We start from the raw sequence: 24,031 nt of genomic DNA on the forward strand, positions 1-24,031 counted from the left end.
AACTTCCTTCTGTTCTGAGATCACCAGTTCCCATTTAGAGCTTCGTGTATGGGCCATAAATTATTTATCTCCTTAAAACATGTTAACATAGAATAATTCACATATAATTTAATTACTTTACAATTCCTCTGGCCCAAGACAATACTACCAAATCCACGTACATCTTTGGGGAAGGAGTTTATTACATCAAAATATAGTAAAAGTCAAAAAAAAAAAGTTAGAGTAGGCATGTTGGCAGCCTCTTGGATCAATGGACCACACTCAGCAAGAGTTAAAGAGGAAATGACACAAAAGAGTTGCATTTCGTGATGCTTTGCACAGAGCAGTGAGAAGTAGTCTGGAGAACTGTATTTCATTGTTCCTTACCATCACTGTGAAACAAGGAAGAGAAAAGCACAGCTTGGGCTGCCAACCAGATAGCAGTTTTACTATTTCCACCACTACTACCTCTCTGTTACCCACTAGTTTTTGAACAGAGGAGTACTAGTCAACTTAATCAATAAATCAAATATTTGTAACAACACCATATAGTATGTGTATGGTGCTTGATAATTGACAAAGTACTTTCTTTTTTTTTCTCCAAACATTGGCACCTGAGCTAACATCTGTTGCCAATCTTCTTTTTTTCCTTTCTTCTTCTTCTCCCCAAAGCCCCCCAGTACACAGTTATATATTCTAGTTGTAGGTCCTTCTGGTTCTGCTATGTGGGATGCTGCCTCAGCATGGCCTGATGAGCAGTGCTAGGTTCGTGCCCAAGATCTGAACCGGTGAAACCCTGAGCCATGAAAGCGGAGCACGAAAATTTAACCACTTGGCCATGGGGCCAGCCCCTGACAAAGTAGTTTCATATAGATTTTCTTGTTTAATTCTTGAAATCACCTATTCAGGCACATTTTTTTCATCACAGTTACAGATGAGAAAATTGAAGCTCAGAGACACTATGTGACTTATCTAATACTTTGCAGGTAGGAAGTAGTGAAATCAGGATTCAAATCCCAGGCATTTTGGGTTCTACAGTCCTTCCCCTGTATCACACAGCCTCCCAAGAGTATAGGCTAAACTGAAGAAAGTAAGATTTGCCTTTGGGCTTTTTTATTTTATTTTATTTTATTTTTGAGGAAGATTAGCCCTGAACTAACATCTGCTGCCGATCCTCCTCTTTTTTTTTGCTGAGGAAGACTGGCCCTGAGCTAACATCCATGCTCATCTTCCTCTACTTTATATGTGGGACACCTGCCACAGCACGGCTTGCCAAGTGGTGCCATGTCCGCACCAGGGATCTGAACCCGCAAACCCCGGCCGCCGAAGTGGAATGTACACACTTAACCGCTGCACCACTGGGCCGGCCCGTGGGCTTTTTTAGTTGCCTCTTTCCAACTCTTTCTTTCTCATCATTCCTATCTCTGGTGGCAACTATAATGTGCCACCCAGATCCCTCTTTGGGAATGAAAGACTTACTTCCCTAGCTCCTGGGAATGCTGCCAGCTGCGCTGCCTCAGCAGGAATTACCTCTGCTGAAGAGGGCTGCCTTGCTTAAGGTGACCCCTCTTGCCAGGGCTTCCCACATCTAATGACTGACCAATGTGAGGGTATACAGACCTACCCGCCCTGGTCTCATTTCTGAAGAGCTGGTCTAGCTTCAGAAATCCCCAGAGTTGGTTGAGGCCTTCATTCAGATTGCATTGCAGCACAGCTTCTCCTTCAGCCAAGCATGTTTCCTTCCCTTTCTTTCCCTTCTACAGATGTTGATTCCAAGAGCTCTCCCTAATAAACCTGTATGTTAATCTCTGCTTCAGAGTCAGCTTCTTTTGAAACCCAACCTCTAACACCATGTACAAGTCCAAAGAATTTGGGTTTCAGGCATCTGTTAAACTAATCCCTACTAAAAGGTAATCTAAGACGTTATCCTCCCCAAACATAACTTGCATTTTGATAAGCTCTCAAGCTGAAAACTCTAAGATCCCTAGGAAGAAGGCTCTAATGAAATAAATATGAAAAGTGCTAGCTTCTAATCTGGCTTTGGAAATTATTGTGGGATCAATGCATATTTTGTGAGTTGATCTTTAAGAATGTATTTTAAGAACCATTTATAAATTTCAATTACAATAATTTGTATCTGTGTAGTATTTTAGTATTTTTTCAGTAATATTGAAAATATTATTTTCAATTTTCAGTAATATTAATAATAATATTTTATAATAGTAATAATATTTTATAATAGTAATAGTAATATTTGAGAAAATATTATTTTCAATTTTCAGTAATATTGAAAATAGTGAATATCCACGATATGGTAGGCAGCCACCGTGTGCTATAGATACAAATCTGAGACAAAATTCCTACTCTCAAGAAGCTCACAGTCTAGCAGGGTCAATAGGCATCTAAAGAACTCTAATGTCACACAGTAAGGGCTAGGTCAGAGCCATTTAAAGTGCGCAGAAAGCACATAGGGAGCAATTCTGCCTACTGGAGAATGAGAGAATCAGAAGACTTCTCAGAGGGAGCCATATATAAGCCAATCCCTAAAAAATAAACAGAAATTCCTTTATAGAAAGAGGTGGTGTGGTGGGGGAGGAGGCACTCTAGGCCACGGGACTAACCTATGCAAAAGCACAGAAGTATGAGACTGTATGTGAGTGGATAGTTTAAGGTGAGGGGTGGCTAGGGAGATCAGATTAGCAATCATTTCAAGACAGACAGAGAAGGGCTTTGAATGCCATGCTTAAGGGTTAAATTTTATCCTATAGAGCAGTCGTCTAATACAGTTAGGTAAGAGAGTCACATGACTAGATTTATATTGAAGAATAATTCTAGCAAAAGAATAGAGGAAGAGCACGAGCAAGAAGTGGAAACAGGAGGCCAATTAGGAAGGGTGCTGTTCCCTAATCTGGATGAGGAATGTTGAGAGTTTGTACCAGGCAGGATGAAGCATGTAGGCACTACTATCATCCCACATAAGAAAATATCTCAGAGAAAGAGGTCAGTTGAAATAGAATCACCCAGGGGGTTCTCACTTATTAGGATCACTTGGGAGAGTTTTAAAAAATGGACACTCAGGTCCCACCTCGTTTAATTAAATCAGAATCACAGAGTGAGGCCTGGCATTGGAATTTTTAAAAACTTCCCAGGTGATTGTAATATGTAACCGGAGTTGAAAACCTCCAGCACAACCCGTAAGTGAGGAGTCTAAGGAAAACATAGTTCTAAGCATGGCTGTCCCAACTGACTGTGTCATCCTGGGGCATCGAGAAAGCTAATTAATGTGTATTAGTTGTTAACAATACTTCAAACAGTAAAATAGCACCTGCAAAATGAACTTGTAGCTTATTTACTCACAAAAGTTACTGTGAACAGATGCTAATTAAGAAAAGAAGTATGTCTTTGCATATGGATCAAAGAAATTCATAATCCTATTCTAAACTAGGCCAAGCCACACTTTGGTCTAGATCAGAAAAGAGCAATGATAATTCATAAGTTATTATCTATTTTATCAGGCTCATGCCCTATAAAATGTCTAATATAAATGTATGAGGATGTTAAATATGTGCCAGATACCTGATGAATATTTTTGTTTATTTAATAATAGACATTTATGTTGCAACAAATAAAGTGGTAAAAGAGACAAAAATTTTTTTAGAGGAGGTAGGAGAGTGAAGTGGTTAAAGACACAAATTTTGAAGCCAGACACACTTAGGTTTTGAATCCAGGTTTTGTCACTTAGTAATTGCAGGTCTTTGAACAAGTAACCTCATTTGTTCAACTTATAAGTCCCCTGTCTGTACAATGGTGATAATAGGAACTACATCACAGGACTATTTTGAGAGTTATACTTGAAAATGCAGCTAAAGTCTTTAACATAGTTACTGACATTTCTATGTATATGTCTTGGTTCCTGCACTAAAGGAACTAACAAATTAGAAAAGGAGGTAAGACAGGCCATGAAAAACTGACATAAGGCAGTATTGTTATAAATAATATTTTAACAGTTAATGCATCAATTAGGAATCTTTCATTTTCAAATAACAAAAACCACCTGTAGCTACCTTAAGAAAAAAGGTTATTTACTGAAAGGATATCAGGGACTCAGAGATTCTGCAGGAGGCTGGAAACAGGCTTAGAAAAAATGCAGAAACCCAAGGAACTGCAGACGACCAGGAAGCAGGAGGCACAACTGTCTTTTAGCAAGAATAGTCTGAATGGACACTGCTGCCTGAGGACACCGAGCAGGAATGAATTCTAATCACATGTTTGGGGACGCTGTCTCCTTCCAACAAGAGTTCCCACAATGGAAAGACATCCCCTGCCCTCCCCACACAAACACGGAATTGAGAAAGTGCCACCGGATGCAGGACAGCCAGAAAAACAAAAATGTCCATCCTAAACACTAGCAGGCATTGTACTGAACAATCCCAAGCACTGAGGGCTTTGGATGGAGTGTCTCATTAATCTTCACAACCATCATATGAGAAAAATAGTTTCATTACCACATCTATTTTATAGATGAGGAAACCAAGTCTCAAGTTAATTAGCATAAGGTCACACAACCAGCAACTGGTAAAAAAGATATTCAAATCCAGAAAGTTTTATTTCAGAGGGTAGATGTGTAGCTACTAGTTCCTCCAAGAAGCAGGTAAGATCCCAACACATCTAGCCAGATCAAGGAAGACATTATCAAGGAAGCTTTTTGAACTGCATAGATTGGGTATCTATCTATCTATCTATCTATCTATCTATCTATCTATCTATCTATCTATCTGCCTATCTACCCACCTCTCTATCTATCTGGGTATTTGGCATTTTATTTACCTTAAAAAATAGGTAGATTACAAAAAACATTTTACACAATAATAGTTATTAAGAAAACATAGTTAAGTTGAAAGTAGAAAATAAAAATTTCCACAATGATGCAACCCAGGGATAACCAAGAGTAATACTTCGGTGATTAGTATTCTTCATTAAATATCTAGGTGCAATTTTTGTCTTACAAAAATAAAATCATACTGTTTTAGTAATTTGCTTTTTCCACCCAACAATATATAGTGAATATCATCTCAAGTCAATAAGAATGCCTCTACAACAGTGGCTCTCAAATTCTATGGTCTCAGGATCCTTTTATACTCTTAAAAACTGGGGACCTCAAAGACCTCCTGTTTATGTAGGTTATATCTACTGATATTCACTGCATTAGAAAATAAAACTGAGAAAATTAAAAAATATCTACCAATTTGTTTAAAATAACAATTATCAACTCAATACATATTAAATAACATTTTTAAATAAAAAAACAAATTTTCCAAAACAAAAATATTATTGAAAAGCGTGGCAATATTTTGCATTTTTGCAACTCTCTTTAAACAAAGACAGCTGGGTTCTCATATCTGCTTCTGCACTCAATCTCTTGTGATATGTTGTCTTGGTTGAAGCATATGAAGAAAATCTGGGCTCACACAGATACATAGATGGAATAGTGAGGAGTATTTCAATAGTGTTTTCAGATAATTGTGGATATTCTTCTTTGAAACTACACCAGAGCTGGGCAAATAGTAAAATCTTAAAGATCAACTCAGCGTGGAATCTGAAATCATATCAACGAAATTTTTGTACTCCATAACATTAAATTCTATCGGTCTATTCAGCAATGTGAATGGATCTTTTATCCATGCTTGATAGAGTAACATCCTGCATTTGTAATTTGGGAAATATTGGTTCACTGAGTTAAACAGATCTTCCAAATGTCAATACATTTCAATATACAATATCCAAAAAACCATACGTGTTAACATCACCATCAATTTCACTGGGACTTTTGTCAAACTGACAGTGGCAGACAAGTTCTCCACAAAACGTTCACTTGAAAACTTGAATTCTATCACAGACAACAAAAACTGTTAGTTGTTTTCCTTGAAGAAAAAGGCTTACTTGTTCATATTTGAGAAAATGCCTCCCAAATACCTAAGTCTGAAACCCCGAGGGCATCTGTCAGTTGTTCTTTTAAGTAAATATGGTGTTCCATGAGAAAAGTGGCTGGTTCAGCTGGCAACTCAATCACAGAAGTGCTTCTCAAGTCAACCATCATACTTGTGTACACAGCAGAAAAGCTTTATGTGTGCTTCCTATTTTGTCGCATACAGAATATTTAAAAGACTCATGAGTTGAGATTTAATAAAACTAATAATTTTTACTGCTTCATCGAGCACATTGTTAAGAGAAACATGCTTTTTCTCCCCCCTTAACTGCTATAGCATGGTGGTGAAGAAATTACTAATTACTATGAGATCACTTTGGTGACTAGTTGAGTTTGATGCCACTGCCTTTATTTTGTGCTAAGGGGCCAGCAGTTTCACCTACCATTGCTTTTACACCAGTAAGTACAAATACCAACATGGTTTAAAAAAAAGGGCACATAACTTCTTATTATTGAACTATAAATAGTTTTTACTTCACAGACTTCCCGAGTCTTGAGAACTCTTAGAGGGTCTGTTAAGAACCACTGTTCTACCACATTTTTAAAGGCTGCAGGGTACTGCATTGTATGGGTGACTATAGTTTATTTAGCCAATGTCCTTTTTTTTAAGATTTTTTTCCTTTTTCTCCCCAAAGCGCACCCCCCCTGCCCTGCCCCAGCACATAGTTGTATATTTGGTTAGTTGTGGGTCCCTCTAGTTGCGGCATGTGGGAAGCCGCCTCAGCATGGCCTGGTGAGCGGTGCCAAGTCTGTGCCCAGGATTGGAACCTGCGAAACCTGGGCTGCCAAAGCTGAGGGCGCAAACTTAGCCACTCGGCCATGGGCCGGCCCCTCAATGTCCTTTCTTGTTGGACTTTTGAGTTGTTTCTCACTTTCTCCATTACTAGTAATGACGTAGTTAAAATTTCACTTGCATCCTAATTTATTTCTCCAGGACACAGTCTTAACAACGGAATTGTTGAGCCAAAGAGTATGCATTTTTAAAAAATGGCTTCTGAACAATGCCACGTTGTCCTCCTGTAGGTTTACCAATTTACACTTGCATTTTACATAACAATGAGTATCTTTCCAGCTTACCAACAATGGGTTCAAGAAAAAAAACTTACCAAATTTACAGGCAATATATGGAATTCCACTTTTGTTAAATTTGCATTTATTTGCTTACTAGTTAGGTTTTTTAATATATTTATAAAAATTGAGTTGCACATTTATGTATTTTGCCATTTTCCCTACTGGAATAATCTTATTTGGGGTTTTATCTTTTAGTCTGTCATGAATGTTGCAGACATTTCTTCCTGGTTTTTCTTTACCTTTTAACTTTGTGTAGTTTATTTTTATATATGTTATTAATTTTGATAAAATTACTTAGTCTTTTTATTTTTTTGCTTTTGGTGTCATGCTTTAAAAAGCCTTCTCCATCCCAATATTATACAAATATTTACTTATTTCTTTACTTTTAAAAAAATGGTTAACTCTTCAATTCATTAAGAATTATTCTGATATATGATTCGAGATGAAGATCTAACTTAATCTTTTCCCAAATAGTTTATTCTTTCCAGAGTGTTAGGAGCTTTATTATTATTTTTCCCTTTGTTAAAAAAATATTTCTTAAATCGTTTACAAAACAATTTAAAACATAGATGAAGCTAGAGCAGATCTTGACCACCTTCCTCCTCTCCTGGTCCTTAGAGCTAACTATTAGTTTGTCCTCTTCCCTTTCATACTGTTTCCTTCGCATTTACACGTAGGTAAGGGCAAATATATAGTTTGTGGCAACGTGATTGGTTTTCCCCCTCATCAATTAATTTGTCTTTATCTTTTCACATAGATCTATCTCATTTTTTTTTTAAAGAGCTGCATGGTGTTCCGTAATGCGGACGTACCATGTTTATTTTGTCTTCCCTCTACCGAAGAATTACTAGAATGTTTCCAACTTTTCCTTATTTCTTCACCACCTCTCCTAAACAAGCTGAGGCTCAAGCTGTCTTGTGCGCATGTGCAAGTGCCCACAGACTACATTCCTAAAGATGGACTAGCTTTGAGTACTTTTTCATTTTGCAGCCTCTGGGGAGCCACTGCAGGTACGTGGAGACAAAACACACCCAGACCAACAACCTGGCCAGAAAGAGACCCAGAACAGGTCCTCACTTAGCTCCTGACAATTTCCTTCCTTTCATAACAAACGCTGAATTTGTTCTTTACCTCGCAGGTGCAACAGTTCCCAGCACTGAAACCAAATTTACAACCACTCAGGCAGCAGGCGCTATGACTAAGAAATTACGGGAAGAAAACCCTCCGCCCCTACGGGACGCGCCTTGACGCTTGGTTCCGGGAAGCGGACCGGAAGTCGCTCTTCGATTCTGCGTCAAACCCGACTTCAGGGGCCGTCGTAAAAGTGTCGCCCCTCATCTCTTGGGCTGGCCACAGGTTTTCGCTCGAGTCCGGCCGGGGTCTGGAACCGCGGGCGTCAGTTTCCCTCAAGATGGCGGACGAGGAGGCCCGGGGTGCGGAGAGGATGGAAGTCAGCACCGAGTTGCCCCAGACCCCTCAGCGACTGGCATCTGTAAGTCTTTGTAGACAAGTTTCTTCCCCCTAACCCCCGCCGGCCGTCCCTGCCGAGCTCAGGAGCATATGGGGTTTCACCCCTTGTGGAGGCTCTGGGGAGGGGGAGCCGTATGGATTGATCTGGAAGGAACCCGCCTAATAAAAAGTTAGTTATCACCCACGTCCCTGCCCGCCAAGTCTACGGAAGATAATGACTTTGTCATTTATTAGCCGTGACGAGCTCAAGCGTGTCTCTATCCTGAAGTAGAAGGAACTGGTGATGTTATTAAATGGTCTGATGTGGGGGCTGAAGCGGGGTTGGAGGAAGAGCCATTTTCCTATAGATGCAGTGTTAACCTTTCTTGGTGATAGGAATCCAGGACGCAGCACCTAGTGTTGTACTGCATAGCTGGCAGGGTAGAGCCTGATAGTGGCAGGAAATGCTGCCGCTGCCAGCTCATGTCAAAATATGGGGTGTAGGAATTGCAGTCCTTCATTCTAGCGTCTCGAGAACCCCAGGCCTCATCCTCGATGGAGAAGCCTGTCATCTGTCGCTGCTGTTTAGAGCTGAAGAAGAGACTTCCAGACATTTCAAATCAGTAATACCATTAATTAATACCGGAATCTATATTTTCCCCTTATATTCTGAAAGAAAGGGCAGGCAGAGATAGCAAATTTGAGTCAGTAGTCTGGCTACAGGCAGAAAGCTGACTGAGGAGTAGTGGGCAATATTAGGGAATGTTCTGGATATTCTCAGGCATCTAGTGAGGAGATATAGGAATTATTCAGATATTGATCACTGCATGGTGTTGAGTTTGTCAGTTTGTCTTTATTGCTGCGTATAGAAAAGTGTGGGATATACACCTCTTTCTGAAGTTTCTTTGGTTTGTAGTTTTAATAAAAGCATTCTTGAAGTATTTTAACCCTGCAGACACTTCAGCATTGTCTTGTGAGAGAACAGAATGAGGTCCAGAAATAAGATTCCACCCCAGGGACTAGAGAGACTGGCTGGGAGATAGAAACCAGATTGGGAAGGAGTTGGAATAAGGGTTTGGCCACCAACTAGGGCAGTGCTTGCAACCATCCTCTACCCTAAATAGCAGTTCAACTTCACTTCACTGCTGGTATTGAAGAAGGAAGCATCTATTTGGGATGATAAGAAATGAGAAGATAGGAAAAGTTTAGAAGCAGCTGAAGCATCTGGTCTTAATGGTAGCTTGTGCTTTCTACATCTTAGGAGGAGTGGAGAAACCGTGTGCTGTGGCCAGAAGTGTTGTTGTAATTTTGTATTGCCAAAGATAACTAGTTCTTATTTAAAGCTTTGATATATTAATTCCTTCCAGGCAGTACAGTAAAACCTTATTAATCTGGACTCTATACTTATTTGGAATTGGAGATAATGGTACAGGAATCAAGTTAGAATTATGTGGCAAACTGTTTACTTCAAGAAATATTAGATTGGGTAAGGCTTTGCATTTTGCAAAGTAGTACGTTGATTTTAGAGTAGTAGGAGAAGAGTGATAACCTCAGGGAACTCACAGCCTAGTGACACAGGTAAGACAAGTGCTCAAAGAATTTTAATACAAATGGGATGATGTAAGTGCATGAAGACCTGTGACTCTTAAGCCTCATGATCACTTTTTTTGGCTTGGGTTTCTCTATCTGCTTGAGGATTCCAGACATTTTCCTTCTTTCCTTTTCTAAGGCTACCATCTTCAATTTTATTCTCACAGTGGAGTAAGATACTGACTTTCCAGTTTGCTGCTTTGCTATTAAGCAAAATAAGCTCAGAGATTCTTTAACATTTGAATGGCTTGTATTCTAAAGCACCATTGGGAGACAGGGAAAACAAAAATAATAAATATGGGACAGTTACAGAGTTTTAAGAAATCTTACCAACTCTATTAGAGTCTTGTTCCTGGTTATAGTTTCTCTTATTCTTGTCAAACTTCCTTCTTAGACTCCACGTCATTTTTCTGTCATGTTGCTGTTAATAAGCATGAAGGCTCTCAAATTCCTAACATCACCTAACATGCAATTCGAGTGAAATAATGGGTATGAATTATTGGACATTTATAAAAGCCATTGCTTAAGAATCATTAGGGGAATTGATTTCTTAGGTCAGGGGTGGGGTCCGAGAATTTGCATTTTCACAAGCATGGCCGACTGATTCTGAAGTCCTGGTCTATGGGCCACACTTTGGTTAAGACTTAGCTAGACATTTGCAAATTCTCAGTATAGAGTTGACAGTTGAGGTTGTGGGAATGGATAAAATCTTTGAGGAGGAAAGAGTATGTGTGTGTGTACACAGACACACACACACACACACACACAAACACACGGAGGGATGGAGGGAGGGAGGGGGGAGAGCTGGAAGGAAGGGAGATAAGAATCATTGAATTTCAGGGGTAGGAGATGGAGGAAGAACCAAAGAAGGATTTAGAAAGGGAGCAGCCAAGCAGGTAGGAGGTAAGGGTAGTGCAGTGTCACAGGGTGTAGTTTCTAGGAGAGAGTGGTTTGTTGGGTTCTGGAAGATGAGGACTGAGAAAAATTTGAATTCAGAGAATATGTGGGGTGGTCTAATAAAACATCTGCCTTCTGTCTTCTCTGACTAGATTTTCTTTCTTAAGTCTGTCTCAGAAGATGTCCCCTGGCGTGGTACTAAGCTGTTTTCTTTTCCCTGCGTACACCCTCTGCCTGTGTGTTTTATCCAGTTCTATGGCTTTAAATATCATCTGTATGCGTTCAGTTCCCAAATTAATATCTCTAGGTCATTTCACTTCTGAACTCCACAGTCACAAATCCAAATGCCTACTTGACATATCCACTTGGATGTCTGATAAGTGTTTCAAACAGCGGGAGCAATTAGGAAGCTGCTGCAGTAACCTGAATCATAGTTGGTGGTGGCTTGTATTATAGAGCTATCACTGGAGATGAAGAAAAGTGGATGGATTTGAGAGAGATTTTGGAAGTAGGGTAGAAGCGAAAAGATTTGCTTATGGATTAGGTATGAGGGAAAAGGGAAGAAACAGATGACCTCTGGATCCCCACTTTTTGGCTTAAGCATTCATGGCTGTGGTTGTGCCATATACTGAGAGTAAGGACCAGGTTTGGGGAGAGGAAAAGAAGAGGGCGGATCAAGAGTTTTGTTATCCCTGTCTCAGTAGATGACACTTCCATAATAGCTCTTGAACACAAACAACTCTCTCTGTCTCCACTCCACCTCTCTAGCCTAAGCTACCATCTGTTGCCTAGGCAACTGCAGTGGCCTCTTAATTGGTCTATTTGCTTCCATTTTTGCCCTCTTCCAGTCCATTCTCCATAGAGCAACCAGAGTAGTAATCTTTTAAGACAAAATCAGATCATGTCAGTTTCCTGCCTAAATCCTTCAATGGCTTCCCATTTTCTTGGAATAAAATCTAAACTCATCACAAGTCCTTCAAGATTCTGCCTGGTTCAGCTCCTACATCTCCCCTCATTTCTTGTTACTTTCTCCTCATTCACTTTTAGCTACCCTGGCTTGTTAGCTGCTTTTTTTTTTTTTTCCCTGCTCCCCCAAATCCCCCAGTACGTAGTTGTATACTCTCATAGGTCCTGCTATGTGGGACTCTGTCTCAGCATGGCTTGGTGAGCGGTGCTAGGTCTGTGCCCAGGATCCGAACTGGCAAAACGTTGGTCCCCCAAAGCGTAGCATGTGAACTTAACTACTCGGCCACGAGGCTGGCCCCATCGTTAGTTTCTAAAACAAGCGCAAGCTCTGTCTTGTTTCAGGGTCTGCACTTTTGCTTGCTGTTCTTTTTTTCCTAGGGTGTTTTCCTCTGATTTTTCTTTATTTACTTTATTTATTGTCTTTATTTACTTATTCTGTCTCTCCCACCAGAATGTAAGCTCCATGAAGGCAAGGATCATGTCTGACTTCCTCACTGATATATCCCAGTATACACTTGATATAGCAGACATTTACATACTTTTAATGAATAACTGAGGATCAACATCAGTGATTTATTTTAGCAAGATTGGTATTGATTGGGGGAGGGAGATCATGGGTGGAGGGAGGGAGACGGGAATGAAGGGGCACGTTAAGATAGGGACTAACCTTGGAGTCCAGGCTGAACATGGAGGTAAGAAAGGCCAAGGGAATTGGTGGGATTTGAGGTATTAAAGGTTATGATGTTGACGTAAGTGGAATGACTGAATGTTATGGTCAGAAAGGGGAATTTTGGAGTTTGAGACCATGGAGGCACGTCAGGTTTTGTGATGGTAGAGCCAGGTTAGATGTACCTCTGTGTGTGTTCCTGTAGTACCCTTCCCATACTCCTGTTGTATATAGCACATCTCAAGCTGTGCTCAGCATTGCCTGTTTAATGTCTGTCTGTCCTTCTAGACAATAAACTCCTTGAAAGCATAAACTGTTTCTTGTTCACTTCTGTATCTCTAGTACCTAGTAGTACATTGCTTGAGAATTTTTATTGAATACATGAATGAATGAATGAACGAGCAGACTTTAGCTGAGGTGGAGTAGGGGTGGAAGTAATAGGAGTTAAGGAGGTTGAGAGATAACGAGGTTAAAAAATTTAAAATTGAATAGGGAGGATTTTTAACAAATTAACATTATTGAGGTATAATTTATGTACAATAAAATGCATCATGGGGCCAGCCCTCTGACCTAGTGGTTAAGTTTGGTGCATTCCACTTGGGTGGCCTGGGTTTGGTTCCCAGGCACAGACCTACACCACTCGTTGGTGGCCATGCTGTGGTGGCAGCCCACTTACAAAATAGAGGAAGATTGGCACAAGATGTTAGCTCAGGGCGAATCTTCCTCAAGCAAAAAGGGGAGGATTGGCAACAGATGTTAACTCAGGGCAAATCTTCCTCAGCAAAAAAAAGCATCTATTTTAAGTGTTTTGGTTGATGAGTTTTGACAAATGTATACACTTGTGTAACTGCCACCAAATCAGGATATAGAACATTTCCATTACTCCCAAAAGTTATCTTGTGTCCAAAAGGGGGGATTTTAGCTTTTTAAAAAAGTTTAATATTGTTATGTTTGTGCACTAATCATTATGAAAATCAAGGAAAAAATTATCTACAATCTAGTAATGTGTGTGGCATCTTTAAGAGATAACATGGTCTTCTGATAGTTGACTTAAAAATATTGAGATATAGAGGAAGGAGTAAGAAGTTGCATGCTGTTTTCAGTAGAAGTGTTTTTCTTTAGAAACTTGAATCTGTATCATTTTAGGCCAGAGCACAGCTTTCTGTACTAAAGACACAGAGTGAGAAAAATAGGATGAGAACCACAGTCTCTTGAGTCCTAACTAAAGTGCTTTGTCACCAGATCATGGCAGGACCTAGTACCTGTTTTTTTTTTTTCCATTGTCTTCTAATTTCTATTGTGGGCAGCTAGGGTAAATTCTGATTTGCAGTACCAAATTTTGTAGCGTCAGACGTGAAGTTAATTTCTAAAACTGCAGGTCAGAATGACTGATTCAGTCCCACTACCTGTTAGAGGCTAGGGAAGAATAGTAACTTAGTATGGATGACCTAGTGCTGGAGACTGACTGCCTATGTTTAATAACAGACATTGTCCTGCAAAGAAAAAGGTTTTTGTCCTCAGTACCACATAGAGAGTCTGTCTGGGTAGATATGTATGTAAACCAGTGATGCAGGATGAACCAATGCAGGGTCCTGCCCCTCCTTTCTTCGTGTCTGCTGGCTTTGAGGGTTACATCAGATTTCCCTTACCAGCATTTTACCCATTTCTCTAAAGGTGTTAATCATGCACTGTGTTCTGTGAAACAGTTTTCTCTGAGCTTTTAACCCATTACCTCAGATGGCTTAAGACAAGATAGTAAGATTTTTTTAGTCCCAGGTGATTTGCTGTGAACTCCTCTGTGTTCTTCTAAGGTATTCTGAGTTAACGTGCCTCCTTTTGAAGAAACAATAGTTATTTGATGAGTTTGCGCTTTTTTTTCCTGAGGGAAAAAACACCCTGAGCCAGTATCTGTGCCCGTCTCCCTCCATTTTGTATGTGGGTCACCACCACAACATGGCTGCCAACAAGTGGCAAAGGTCTGCTCCCCGGAAGCAAACCTGGGCCACTGAAGCAGAGCGCGCCAGACTTAACCACTAGGTCATGGAGCTGGCCCCGAGTTTGCTTTTTTAAAGCATTTGGCGCAGCCTTTTTTTTAATGTTAAGTTACACTCCTGTAATAAGCTAAGTGCTTATGGAAATATGCTGTACTAAATAAATGTTCCTGAAAGGCTCCAGAAGTGTTATTGTGCTTCCCTAAGTGCCTATTTATTATCCGGGAATGACATAGGCTCTGTCCGGAAGGGAGTCTACTATTACTCACTTGAATATTTCTCCTTCTAATAGTTTACTTAATGCTGTTCTTCAGAACAAAGACTATTTGACTTGTGTGAAAGAGTGGGGCCATAACAACTTACTGTGTCTTTATGGACTACCTTTTAAAATGCCTTTGAACCTTTGGTATTTATGGGTAAGCTAGAAATGACTTTAGTCACAGGAGGAAAAATCTATTAATTCATCCGTGTATTCTTTTATACATGCATACTGTGCCTCGTAATCTAAGAAAGGATTTTAGTTGGTTTACAAATACACATTCCGTACAGTAAGAAGAGAATACGAGATATGTACCCTAGAGTTTAGGACAGCAGATTTCGTTCATCCAAAGACTTCGAGGAGAGCTTAGAAAATTGGAGTGTGAACCTATGGTCAGAGAAGAAAAAGAAAGAGAATGGCTTAGGAGGGAAAGGATGCTTTCAAAGGCAAATTCTGACAGTGCACTTATATATTATCTCAACAGGAAGAAAAGAGAGGGGCCTTGTTTGACCCAGCCTGTTTTATCAATGCCATGAAGACATAGTACACTTACTTATCATATTTACAAACAACACAAGGCTGGCAGGGATAACAGATACATTATAGGACCAAAAAAAAAATCTCCTTTTCAGGAAAAAAAACCTCCTTAGGCTGAACATTGCTGCAAAACTAACAGGGTGAAATTTAATTGAGATGAAAATAAAGCCTCGTACCTAGGCTCATTTGTGTGTAGGACTAGGTCTCTTATATGTTATTGATCTAAGGGTTTTAGTTGTCTGCAAACTCACTAGATCATAATGTGATGTGGCTGCCAAAAAAAAGAATGTGATCTTTTAGAGCAGTTTAGTGCCCCAGATAAGGAAGGTAATAAATAGTCCCACTCCTCTGTACAGAGGCATGTTCTACATGTTCCATAAAAGAGTAATCAACATGGAGAGTAATCTAGATAGTATGTCATTGGGGATGGCCAAATTTTGTTTCTAGGGATGGACCTATTTCTTTAGTTTCTGTGTTCCAGTTTAGCCCTGGAATGGAGACTGATGAGAGACATAAAGGTTATTTTCATTTATTTGAAAGGCTGTTGGGTGAAAGAGCAGAGTAAATTATATTGGATTATTTCAGGCAGCATAGGATAAAAGTTACAGGACGGTAGATTTTGGTTTATTTCTGAGCTGTAAGAATAGAAGTTGGCTGAGAGGAAGTGTTCAGACAGGCTTAGGAACTATCAGATACATTATAGCTAGGGTTTCCCTATGCAGTAAGCAGCTGAAGTAGGGTGGTGGTGGTGGTTTTGGTTTTGGTTTTCTTGTTTTTAAACTTTATGAATCTGTCAAATAGTATTACAAAAAAACTTTGTATAACAAAAAGATTTCATGGTGCCTAGAGATGCTCCAGTTACTAATCCAGTATTTGCTATAAACAATTCTAGAGCCTCCAGATTTTGTTACCACTTAAAAAGAGAAGAATTAGGGGCCGGCTCTGTGGCCGAGTGGTTAAGTTCACGCGCTCCGCTGCGGTGGCTCAGGGTTCGGATCCTGTGCGCGGACATGGCACTTCTCGTCAGGCCATGTTGAGGCGGTGTCCCACATCCCACAACTAGAAGGACCTGCAACTAAGGTATACAACTGTGTACAGGGAGGGTTTGGGAAATAAAGCAGAAAAAAAAAATTGGCAACAGTTGTTAGCCCAGGTGCCAATCCTTAAAGAAAAAAAAAGAAAGATTGGCAACAGTTAGCCCAGGTGCCAATCTTAAAACAACAACAACAACAAAAAACAGAAGAATTAGAAAAAGAATTACAGGGCTTCTGAAGGCTCTGTAGATATCCAGCGGTTGTTGAAGGAAATATAAGTTGTGGTTTGAACAAAAGGAATCTAGTCTACTGAAATGAAGTTCCTTTTTCAGAATGATGTTCCCAAACAGACATCCAAGTCCCTGGGTCAGAGTTGAGAACATATCTTTAGTCTCCATGGGGATGAGGAAACTGTTTGGAATGTTAGGGAATTGTGAGAACTTGTTTTCACAGAACAGTCAAGTAGGAGAGCCTTCCCTTAATTCCAAATGTTGAAAAAAATTTTTTTTCTAGACCTTGAATTTAAAAGTTCTTAGTTTTATTCTTATCTCAAATTGGGGAAAATACTAAAACCAACCAAGCAAAGAAAAAAATCAAACCTACTCCAGTCACCAGTAATTCCTGAACATGTCACCCAGTAAAATACATGCTGTATAGTTTTTCTTATCTGGAAAAAAAAAAACAGACAGAAATCTTAGTTGAAAAATTTTTTCATACTTCTGGCAATCATCTAGGAAAAAATCTTTGTGAAAGAGTATACAGTCATGCACTGCATAACGACATTTTAGTTAATGACAGACTGCATATATGACGGTGTCGTATTAGTACTGTCACATTAGTACCATGTAGCCTAGGTGTGTAGTAGGCTATACCATCTAGGTTTGTGTGAGTACACTGTGCTGTTCACACGATGATGAAATCGCCTGACAAGGTATCCCTGTTGTTAAGGGACGTGTGACTGCAGTGGTACTTTAGCTCCTATAAGAATTCTATAAACAAAGTTTTAGAAGGCTTAATGTTGTCAGCATTGTTCTCTCTGTTCTCTAGCAAGAAGTCCATAACCTTCAGCAATGACTGAGAATTTTTATGTATTTGTGGTAGGCCTGTGGGGATACAGGGATTTGGAAAGCAAATTTCCTCCCCTTAGGGAGCTGACAATCTGGTTGAAGAGGCTAGATAGACTCAGGGAGCTGACAATCTGGTTAAAGAGGCTCGATAGACACGTTTAAAGGTAACTAATGTTATCTGGCAGTAAGTGCTGTATTGGAGTTACGGGGAGAGAAATTTTCTTAGGCTGATCAGTGAAGTATTCATGGTAGTGGCGCTTGAGCTAGGTGGACCTTGAAGAATAGCTAAGGTGGGGTGGGGGTGGAAGGATAGAGAACTAGTAGTAAGATCAGTGGAGAGGGAGGGTATTTAAATCAATACCCAGACATTCTGCCCAAATCAACCAACAGTATAAACAGTATAAAGATAGGATTTTAAAATATTAATTAGTTCTTCACACTAAGACATGTAATAACAGAGATACAATATAAGAACATTTAGTAACATCCATGAATGTTGGGCACTTGTTAGCTAAGAGGCTTCATTTGGAGGAAGAAAATTAAAAAGAAGGCAAAGCTCTGTTTTTTGTTTTGTTTTACTATTAAAGTGAAATTGAGCAAGTCTTAAGGGTAAATTTAAAAGAATGGTGTATTTATATTTGGGTAAGTAGAATGAGCGCTGAACTCTAGGAGTTTGGATACATATAAGTCAGTTCCTGAGTCTGATGCTGATTGGTTATTTGCTCTTGGACAAGCCAATTTACTTGTTTCCTGTGACTCAGTTTTCTCATCTGTCAAATGAGAGACTTGAACCAGAGGATCCGGTAGGTTTTTGGTGACTCGCAAGTTTCTCATGTTCTTGAAAATGTTCTTGAAAATTTTGAAAGGAACTAGTTATATGCCTTCCATAATTAGGTAGGCCAGAAAAGTTTTTTGTTTGGTGTATAGCAGTGAATATACAGGGTTGTTTTTTTTTTCGTTTACTGCTGTTGAAGAAAAGAGCCTTAAATATACCCTAGAACGTTAGATATTATCTCTCTGCTAGTTATCGTTGTTGCCAGATGTGTGGAGAAAACAACTTGTTGGTCTGTGAGTACACTGGAAAAGTTGGAGTTAGAATACTGGAAGGTATAGTTTTCTTTTAAAGGCTTTAGTAAAACATTTTTACTTTTACAATTACAAAATTATCCCCCAAATACGGAATCACTGTAAGGATATTATTCATATTAGGTTAGCAGACATAGAAATTGCATGAAAATATGCTGAAATCCCCGCTACCCACCACTGTTAACATTTTGGTTATATTCTTCCTGATTTTTTCCCCATGTAAATAAATATATATAATATTTAACCAAAATGAGATTTTATACGTACTGCTTTGTAACGTACTTTACTGAACTTTATATTATTAATGCCTTTCCATATTAGTAAATAAACATCTTCAGTATCAATTCTTTTTTCTTTTTATTTTGAACTCATTTTAGACTTTCAGAAAACCTGCAAATATAGCACAAACATTTCTCTTAGATCCCTCATGGCTGCATCCTCTAGTGTTGACGTCTTACACAACCATAGTGCAATTATCAGGGAAAGAAAATTAATATTGATATTAACTGAATTGCAGAGCTTATTTGAATTTTACCAGTTTTCACACTGATCCCATCTAGGATCCTACATTGCTTTAATCATTTCTTCTTTGTCTCTTCCAGTCTGTAACAGTGTCTCTGTTTCTCCCTAATCTCTTCTAGTTTGTGAGTGTGTTTTGGTCTTTTCTTGTTTTTTTTGACCTTGACTTTTGAAGAGTATTGAGCAGTTGTTTTGTAGAATGTTCGTCAATTTGAGTTTGATGTTTTCTCACGATTGGAATGAGGTGTTATGCATTTTTGGCAAGAATAACACAAAAATGGTACCATATCCTTCTCAGTACATCATATTAAGGGATTCTTATATCAATATTTCTTATTACTGGTGATAATTTATTTTAAGCACTTGATTAAATTGGTGTCTACAGGGTTTCTGTACTTGATAGTTATCTTTTCCCTTTGTAGTTAATCTTCAGAGAGATACTTTGAGGCTATTCAGAATCATTTTAAATGGGTGTATTATATCTCACAGATTTTTTTTAGAGGTTTCCCCCCTTAATTGGAAAAGTAATGACATTTGTCTAACAAAATCAAACAGTATAACATTGTTTAAAGTAAAGTATGAAATTCCTAGACCCTTTCCCCAGTTTCTTCTCTCCATGTAAGCACTGTTAACAGTTTGATGTTTCTCCTTCCAGATCATTAGTCTGTGTTTAGGAAAGCGTATGTATAGATGTACATGTACATATCTTGAAATAGAAAACTCAAGTGCGTAGAGAATTTTAAAGTATGTATAACTTAGTTTGTGGGGTTTTTGTTTTTACAAAAATGAAATTATATTATTTAAAACTTGCTTCTTCCAGTCTGCAGTATTTTATGGCATTCTGACTGCATAGAATGGTATGGATGTATCCTTCTTGCTAGACATTGAGGTGGACTTCATTTTTTCACAGTTGCAAGTGACATTTTAGTGAACACACGGGAAAATATGTATCTTTGCACAGTTGGACAAGTATAACTAAATGATAGATTCTCTAGTTTCTTAAACTATTCCCCCGTTGATGGACATGCAGGTTTTTATTTTTTTGCTGTTGTAAATAACTTTGTGTATGAAATGTGTGGATTGAAAAAGCTGTAAAATGATTTTTTATGTATTATATATATAATAAAAAATTGAAATAGTAAAAAAGGGTATACAGTGAAAAATAAATCCTTTCCAGGGTTCTTCCCACCATTAACAATTTATTTTGAATCCTTCCAGAGATATTCTGTTCAAATGTAAGCATATATAGATATATCTCCTTCACTTCGTTCTCCTCCCTTTTCCCTTTATAAATAGGAGGATACTATACTCACTGTTCTGTACCTTTTGTTTTTTGTTTTTTTTTTTTTGAGGAGGATCAGCCCTGAGCTAACATGTGCTGCCAATCCTCCTCTTTTTGTTGAGAAAGACTGGCCCTGAGGTAACATCCATGCCCATCTTCCTCTGTTTTATGTGGGATGCCTGCCACAGCATGGCTTGACGTGCGGTGCATATGTCTGCACCTAGGATCCGAACCGGCGAACCCCAGGCCACCTAAGTGGAATGTGGGAACTTAACTGCTACACCACCAGGCCGGCCCCCTATACCTTTTGTTTTTTATTTAACAATATAACTTAAAGAGTGTTCCGGGGCCAGCCCCATGGCCAGGTGGTTAAGTTCGAGGGCTCCGCTTCGGTGGCCTGGGGTTTCACTGGTTTGGATCCTGGCTGTGGACATGGCACCACTTGTGAGGCCATGCCGAAGCGGCGTCCTATGTGCCACAACTAGAAGGACCTACAACTAAAAATATACAACTGTGTACGGGGGGGCTTTGGGGAGAAAAAGGAAAAATAAAATCTTTAAAAAAAAAAAAAAGAGCTTTCCATATTGGTACATATAGATCTGTGACCTCTCCCTTTTCATAATGACCACATTGAATTTATGTATAGTGATTTATTCAACTCTTGTTGTGAGACATTTAGGTTGTTTCCAGTCTTTTACTATTATAAATAATGTTGCAAATAAAATACTTATATATTTATTTCTTTTTACACATTTGAGTTTATCTGAGGAATAAATTCCTAGAAGTAGGAGTTTCTTGGTCAAGGATATATAAATTTAAAATTTTAATAACTGTCTCAAAATTGACCTTCAGAGAGGATGGACTAATTTAATTTCTATAATAATACGTAATTTTAACAATATGTTTTACCTAAAGTTTTGTTGAGTTGCACTTGTTTATGGAGTCATATGGAGCTTCAGGAGAGCAACTTCAGAAAGCCCTATTTATAACCAAATATCTGTAACTTTCCTTAGTTACCTGTAATTGTTTATTTTTATTGCAGTAACATTGGTTTATAACATTATATAAATTTCAGGTGTACTTCATTATATTTCGATTTCTGTGTAGATTACATCATGTTCACCACCCAAATACTAGTTACCGTCTATCAACATACACGTGTGCCCAGTTACCCCTTTTGCCCTCCTCCCTCCCCACTTCCCCTCTTGTAACTACCAGTCTAATTTCTGTATCTATGTGTTTGTTGTTTTTGTCTTCTATTTATGAGTGAGATCATATGGTATTTTACTTTCTCCCTCTGACTTATTTCACTTAGCATAATACCCTCAAGCTCCATCCATGTTGTTGCAAATGGCAAAATTTCATCTTTTTTTATGGCTGAGTAGTATTCCATTGTGTATATATACCACATCTTCTTTATGCATTAATCCCTTGATGAGCACTTAGGCTGTTTCCAGTTCTTGGCTGTTGTGAATAATACCGCAGTGAACATAGGGGTTCGTATATCTTTATGCATTCGTGTTTTCATGTTCTTTGAATAAATACCCAGAAGTGGAATAGCTGGATTGTATGGTAGTTCTAGTCTTTTTTTCCATAGTGCTTGCACCAGTTTCTGCTCTCACCAGCAGTGTGTGAAGAGTTCCCTTTTCTCTGCATCCTATCCAACACTTGTTATTTCTTGTCTTGTTAATTGTAGCCATTTTGACAGGTACTATGTGATACCTCCTTATAGTTTTGATTTGCACTTCTCTAATAATGAGTGATGTTGAACATCTTTTCATGTGCCTGTTGGTCATCTGTTTATCTTATTTGGAAAAGTGTTCAGATCTTTTACCCATTTTTTAATTGGGTTGTTAGTTTTTTTGTTGTTGAGATATATGAGTTATTTATATATTTTTGGATATTAACCCCTTATCAGATATATGGTTTGCAAATATCTTTTCCCAATTGTTAGGCTGTCTTTTTATTTTGTTGATGGTCTCTTTTGCTGTGCAGAAGCTTTTTGGTTTCATGTAGTCCCATTTGTTTATTTTCTCTGTTGTTTCCCTTGCATAACCAGGCATGGTCTTTGGAAATATGCTAAGGTGAGTGTCGAAGAGTGTACTGCCTGTGTTTTCTTCAAGAAGTTTTATAGTTTCATGTCTTACATTCAAGTCTTTAATTGATTTTGAGTTAACTTTTGCATAGGGTGTGAGATATACTTTATCCTTTTTTTTTTTTTAATTTTTCCTTCTCCCCAAAGCCCCCCAGTACATAGTTGTATATTTTAGTCGTGGGTCCTTTTAGTTGTGGCATGTGGGATGCCGCCTCACCATGGCCTGATGAGTGGTGCCAGGTCCACCCCCAGGATCTGAACTGGCAAAACCTCGGGCCGCCAAAGCAAAGTGCGCAGACTTAACCACTCGGCCACGGGGCTGGCCCCTACTTTCATTCTTTTGCATGTGGCTGTCCAGTTTTCCCAGCATCATTTCACAACATGTTTATTTAATTTATTTATTTATTGAGTTCATAATATGTTACAACATTGTGAAATTTCAGTCGTACGTTATTACTTGTCTGTCACCATATAAGCCAACACCGTTTATTGAAGAGACTTTCCTTTCTCCATTGTATGTTCTTGGCTCTCTTGTTGAAAATTAGCTGTCCAAAGATGTGTGGATTTATTTCTGGGCTCTTGATTCTATTCCATTGATCTGTGTGTCTGTTTTTGTGCCAGTACCATGCTGTTTGATTACTTTAGTTTTGTGGTATTTTGAAATCAGGGAGTGTGATACCTCCAGCTTTGTTCTTTTTTCTCAGGATTCCTTTGGCTATTTGGGGTCTTTTGTTGTTCCATGTAAATTTTAGGATTCTTTGTTCTGTTTCTGTGAAGAATGTCGTTGGAGCTTTGATAGGGATTGCATTGAATCTGTATATTGCTTTAGGCAGTATGGACTTTTTTTTTTCTTAAAGATTGGCACGTGAGCTAATATCTGCTGCCAATCTTCCTTTTTTTTAATTTCTTTCCTTCTTCTCCCCAAAGCCCCCCAGCACACAGTTGTGTATTCTGGTTGCAGGTCCTACTAGTTGTGCTATGTGGGACGCCGCCTCAGCATGGCTTGACGAGTGATGCCATGTCCGTGCCCAGGATCCAAACCAGCAAAACCCTGGACCGCCGAAGTAGAGTGCATGCCTTTAACCACTTGGCCACAGGGCTGCCCTATGGACATTTAAACTATGTTAATTCTTACAATCCAAGAGCACAGGGTATTTTTCCATTTCTTTGTGTCCTCCTCAATTTCTTTCAACAATGTTTTATAGTTTTCAGTGAACAGGTCTTTCACCTCTTTGGTTAAATTTATTCCTAGGTTTTTTTTGTTTTTGTTTTCTTTGCAATCGTCAATGGGATTATGTTCTTAATTTCTTTTTCTGCTACTTCAATGTTAGTGTATAGAAATGCAACTGATTTTGTATGTTGATTTTGTATCCTGCAACTTTACTGTATTGATTTATTATTTCTAAAAGTTTGTTGGTGGATTCTTTAGGGTTTGCTCTATATAAAATCATGTCATCTGCAAGTAGTGACAGTTTCACTTCTTCCTTTCCAATTTGCATCCATTTTATTTTTCTTGCCTGATTGTCCTGGCTAGGACTTCCAATACTATGTTAAAT

The 24,031-nt window shown here is 38.8% G+C and overlaps 2 protein-coding genes across 6 annotated transcripts in view; one reads left to right on the forward strand and one right to left on the reverse strand.

The window, feature by feature from the left end:
• TMEM62 (transmembrane protein 62) overlaps positions 1-8,259 on the reverse strand; it is a 72,772-nt gene extending 64,513 nt beyond the window's left edge. For 2 of the 3 annotated variants that reach the window (XM_070582794.1, XM_070582813.1), the window contains exon 1: positions 8,168-8,259. The gene's annotated coding sequence lies outside the window, so the exon portion shown is untranslated. The remainder of the gene's footprint in view (positions 1-8,167) is intronic. The other variant, XM_070582770.1, reaches the window with a different exon arrangement.
• The window catches only part of UBR1 (ubiquitin protein ligase E3 component n-recognin 1), a 166,595-nt gene continuing 150,525 nt past the window's right edge, over positions 7,962-24,031 (forward strand). For 2 of the 3 annotated variants that reach the window (XR_011529200.1, XM_070582691.1), the window contains exons 1-2: positions 7,962-8,046; positions 8,175-8,528. Coding sequence is in view for 2 of the 3 variants with exons in the window: in XM_070582691.1 (XP_070438792.1) it covers positions 8,448-8,528 (81 nt within the window). In the remaining variant the exon portion in view is untranslated. Of the gene's footprint in view, positions 8,047-8,069; positions 8,529-24,031 lie in introns of those variants that run through there. The other variant, XM_070582701.1, reaches the window with a different exon arrangement.

Source organism: Equus przewalskii, chromosome 1 (genome assembly GCF_037783145.1).
Source record: "Equus przewalskii isolate Varuska chromosome 1, EquPr2, whole genome shotgun sequence".
Taxonomy (NCBI): Eukaryota; Metazoa; Chordata; class Mammalia; order Perissodactyla; family Equidae; genus Equus; species Equus przewalskii.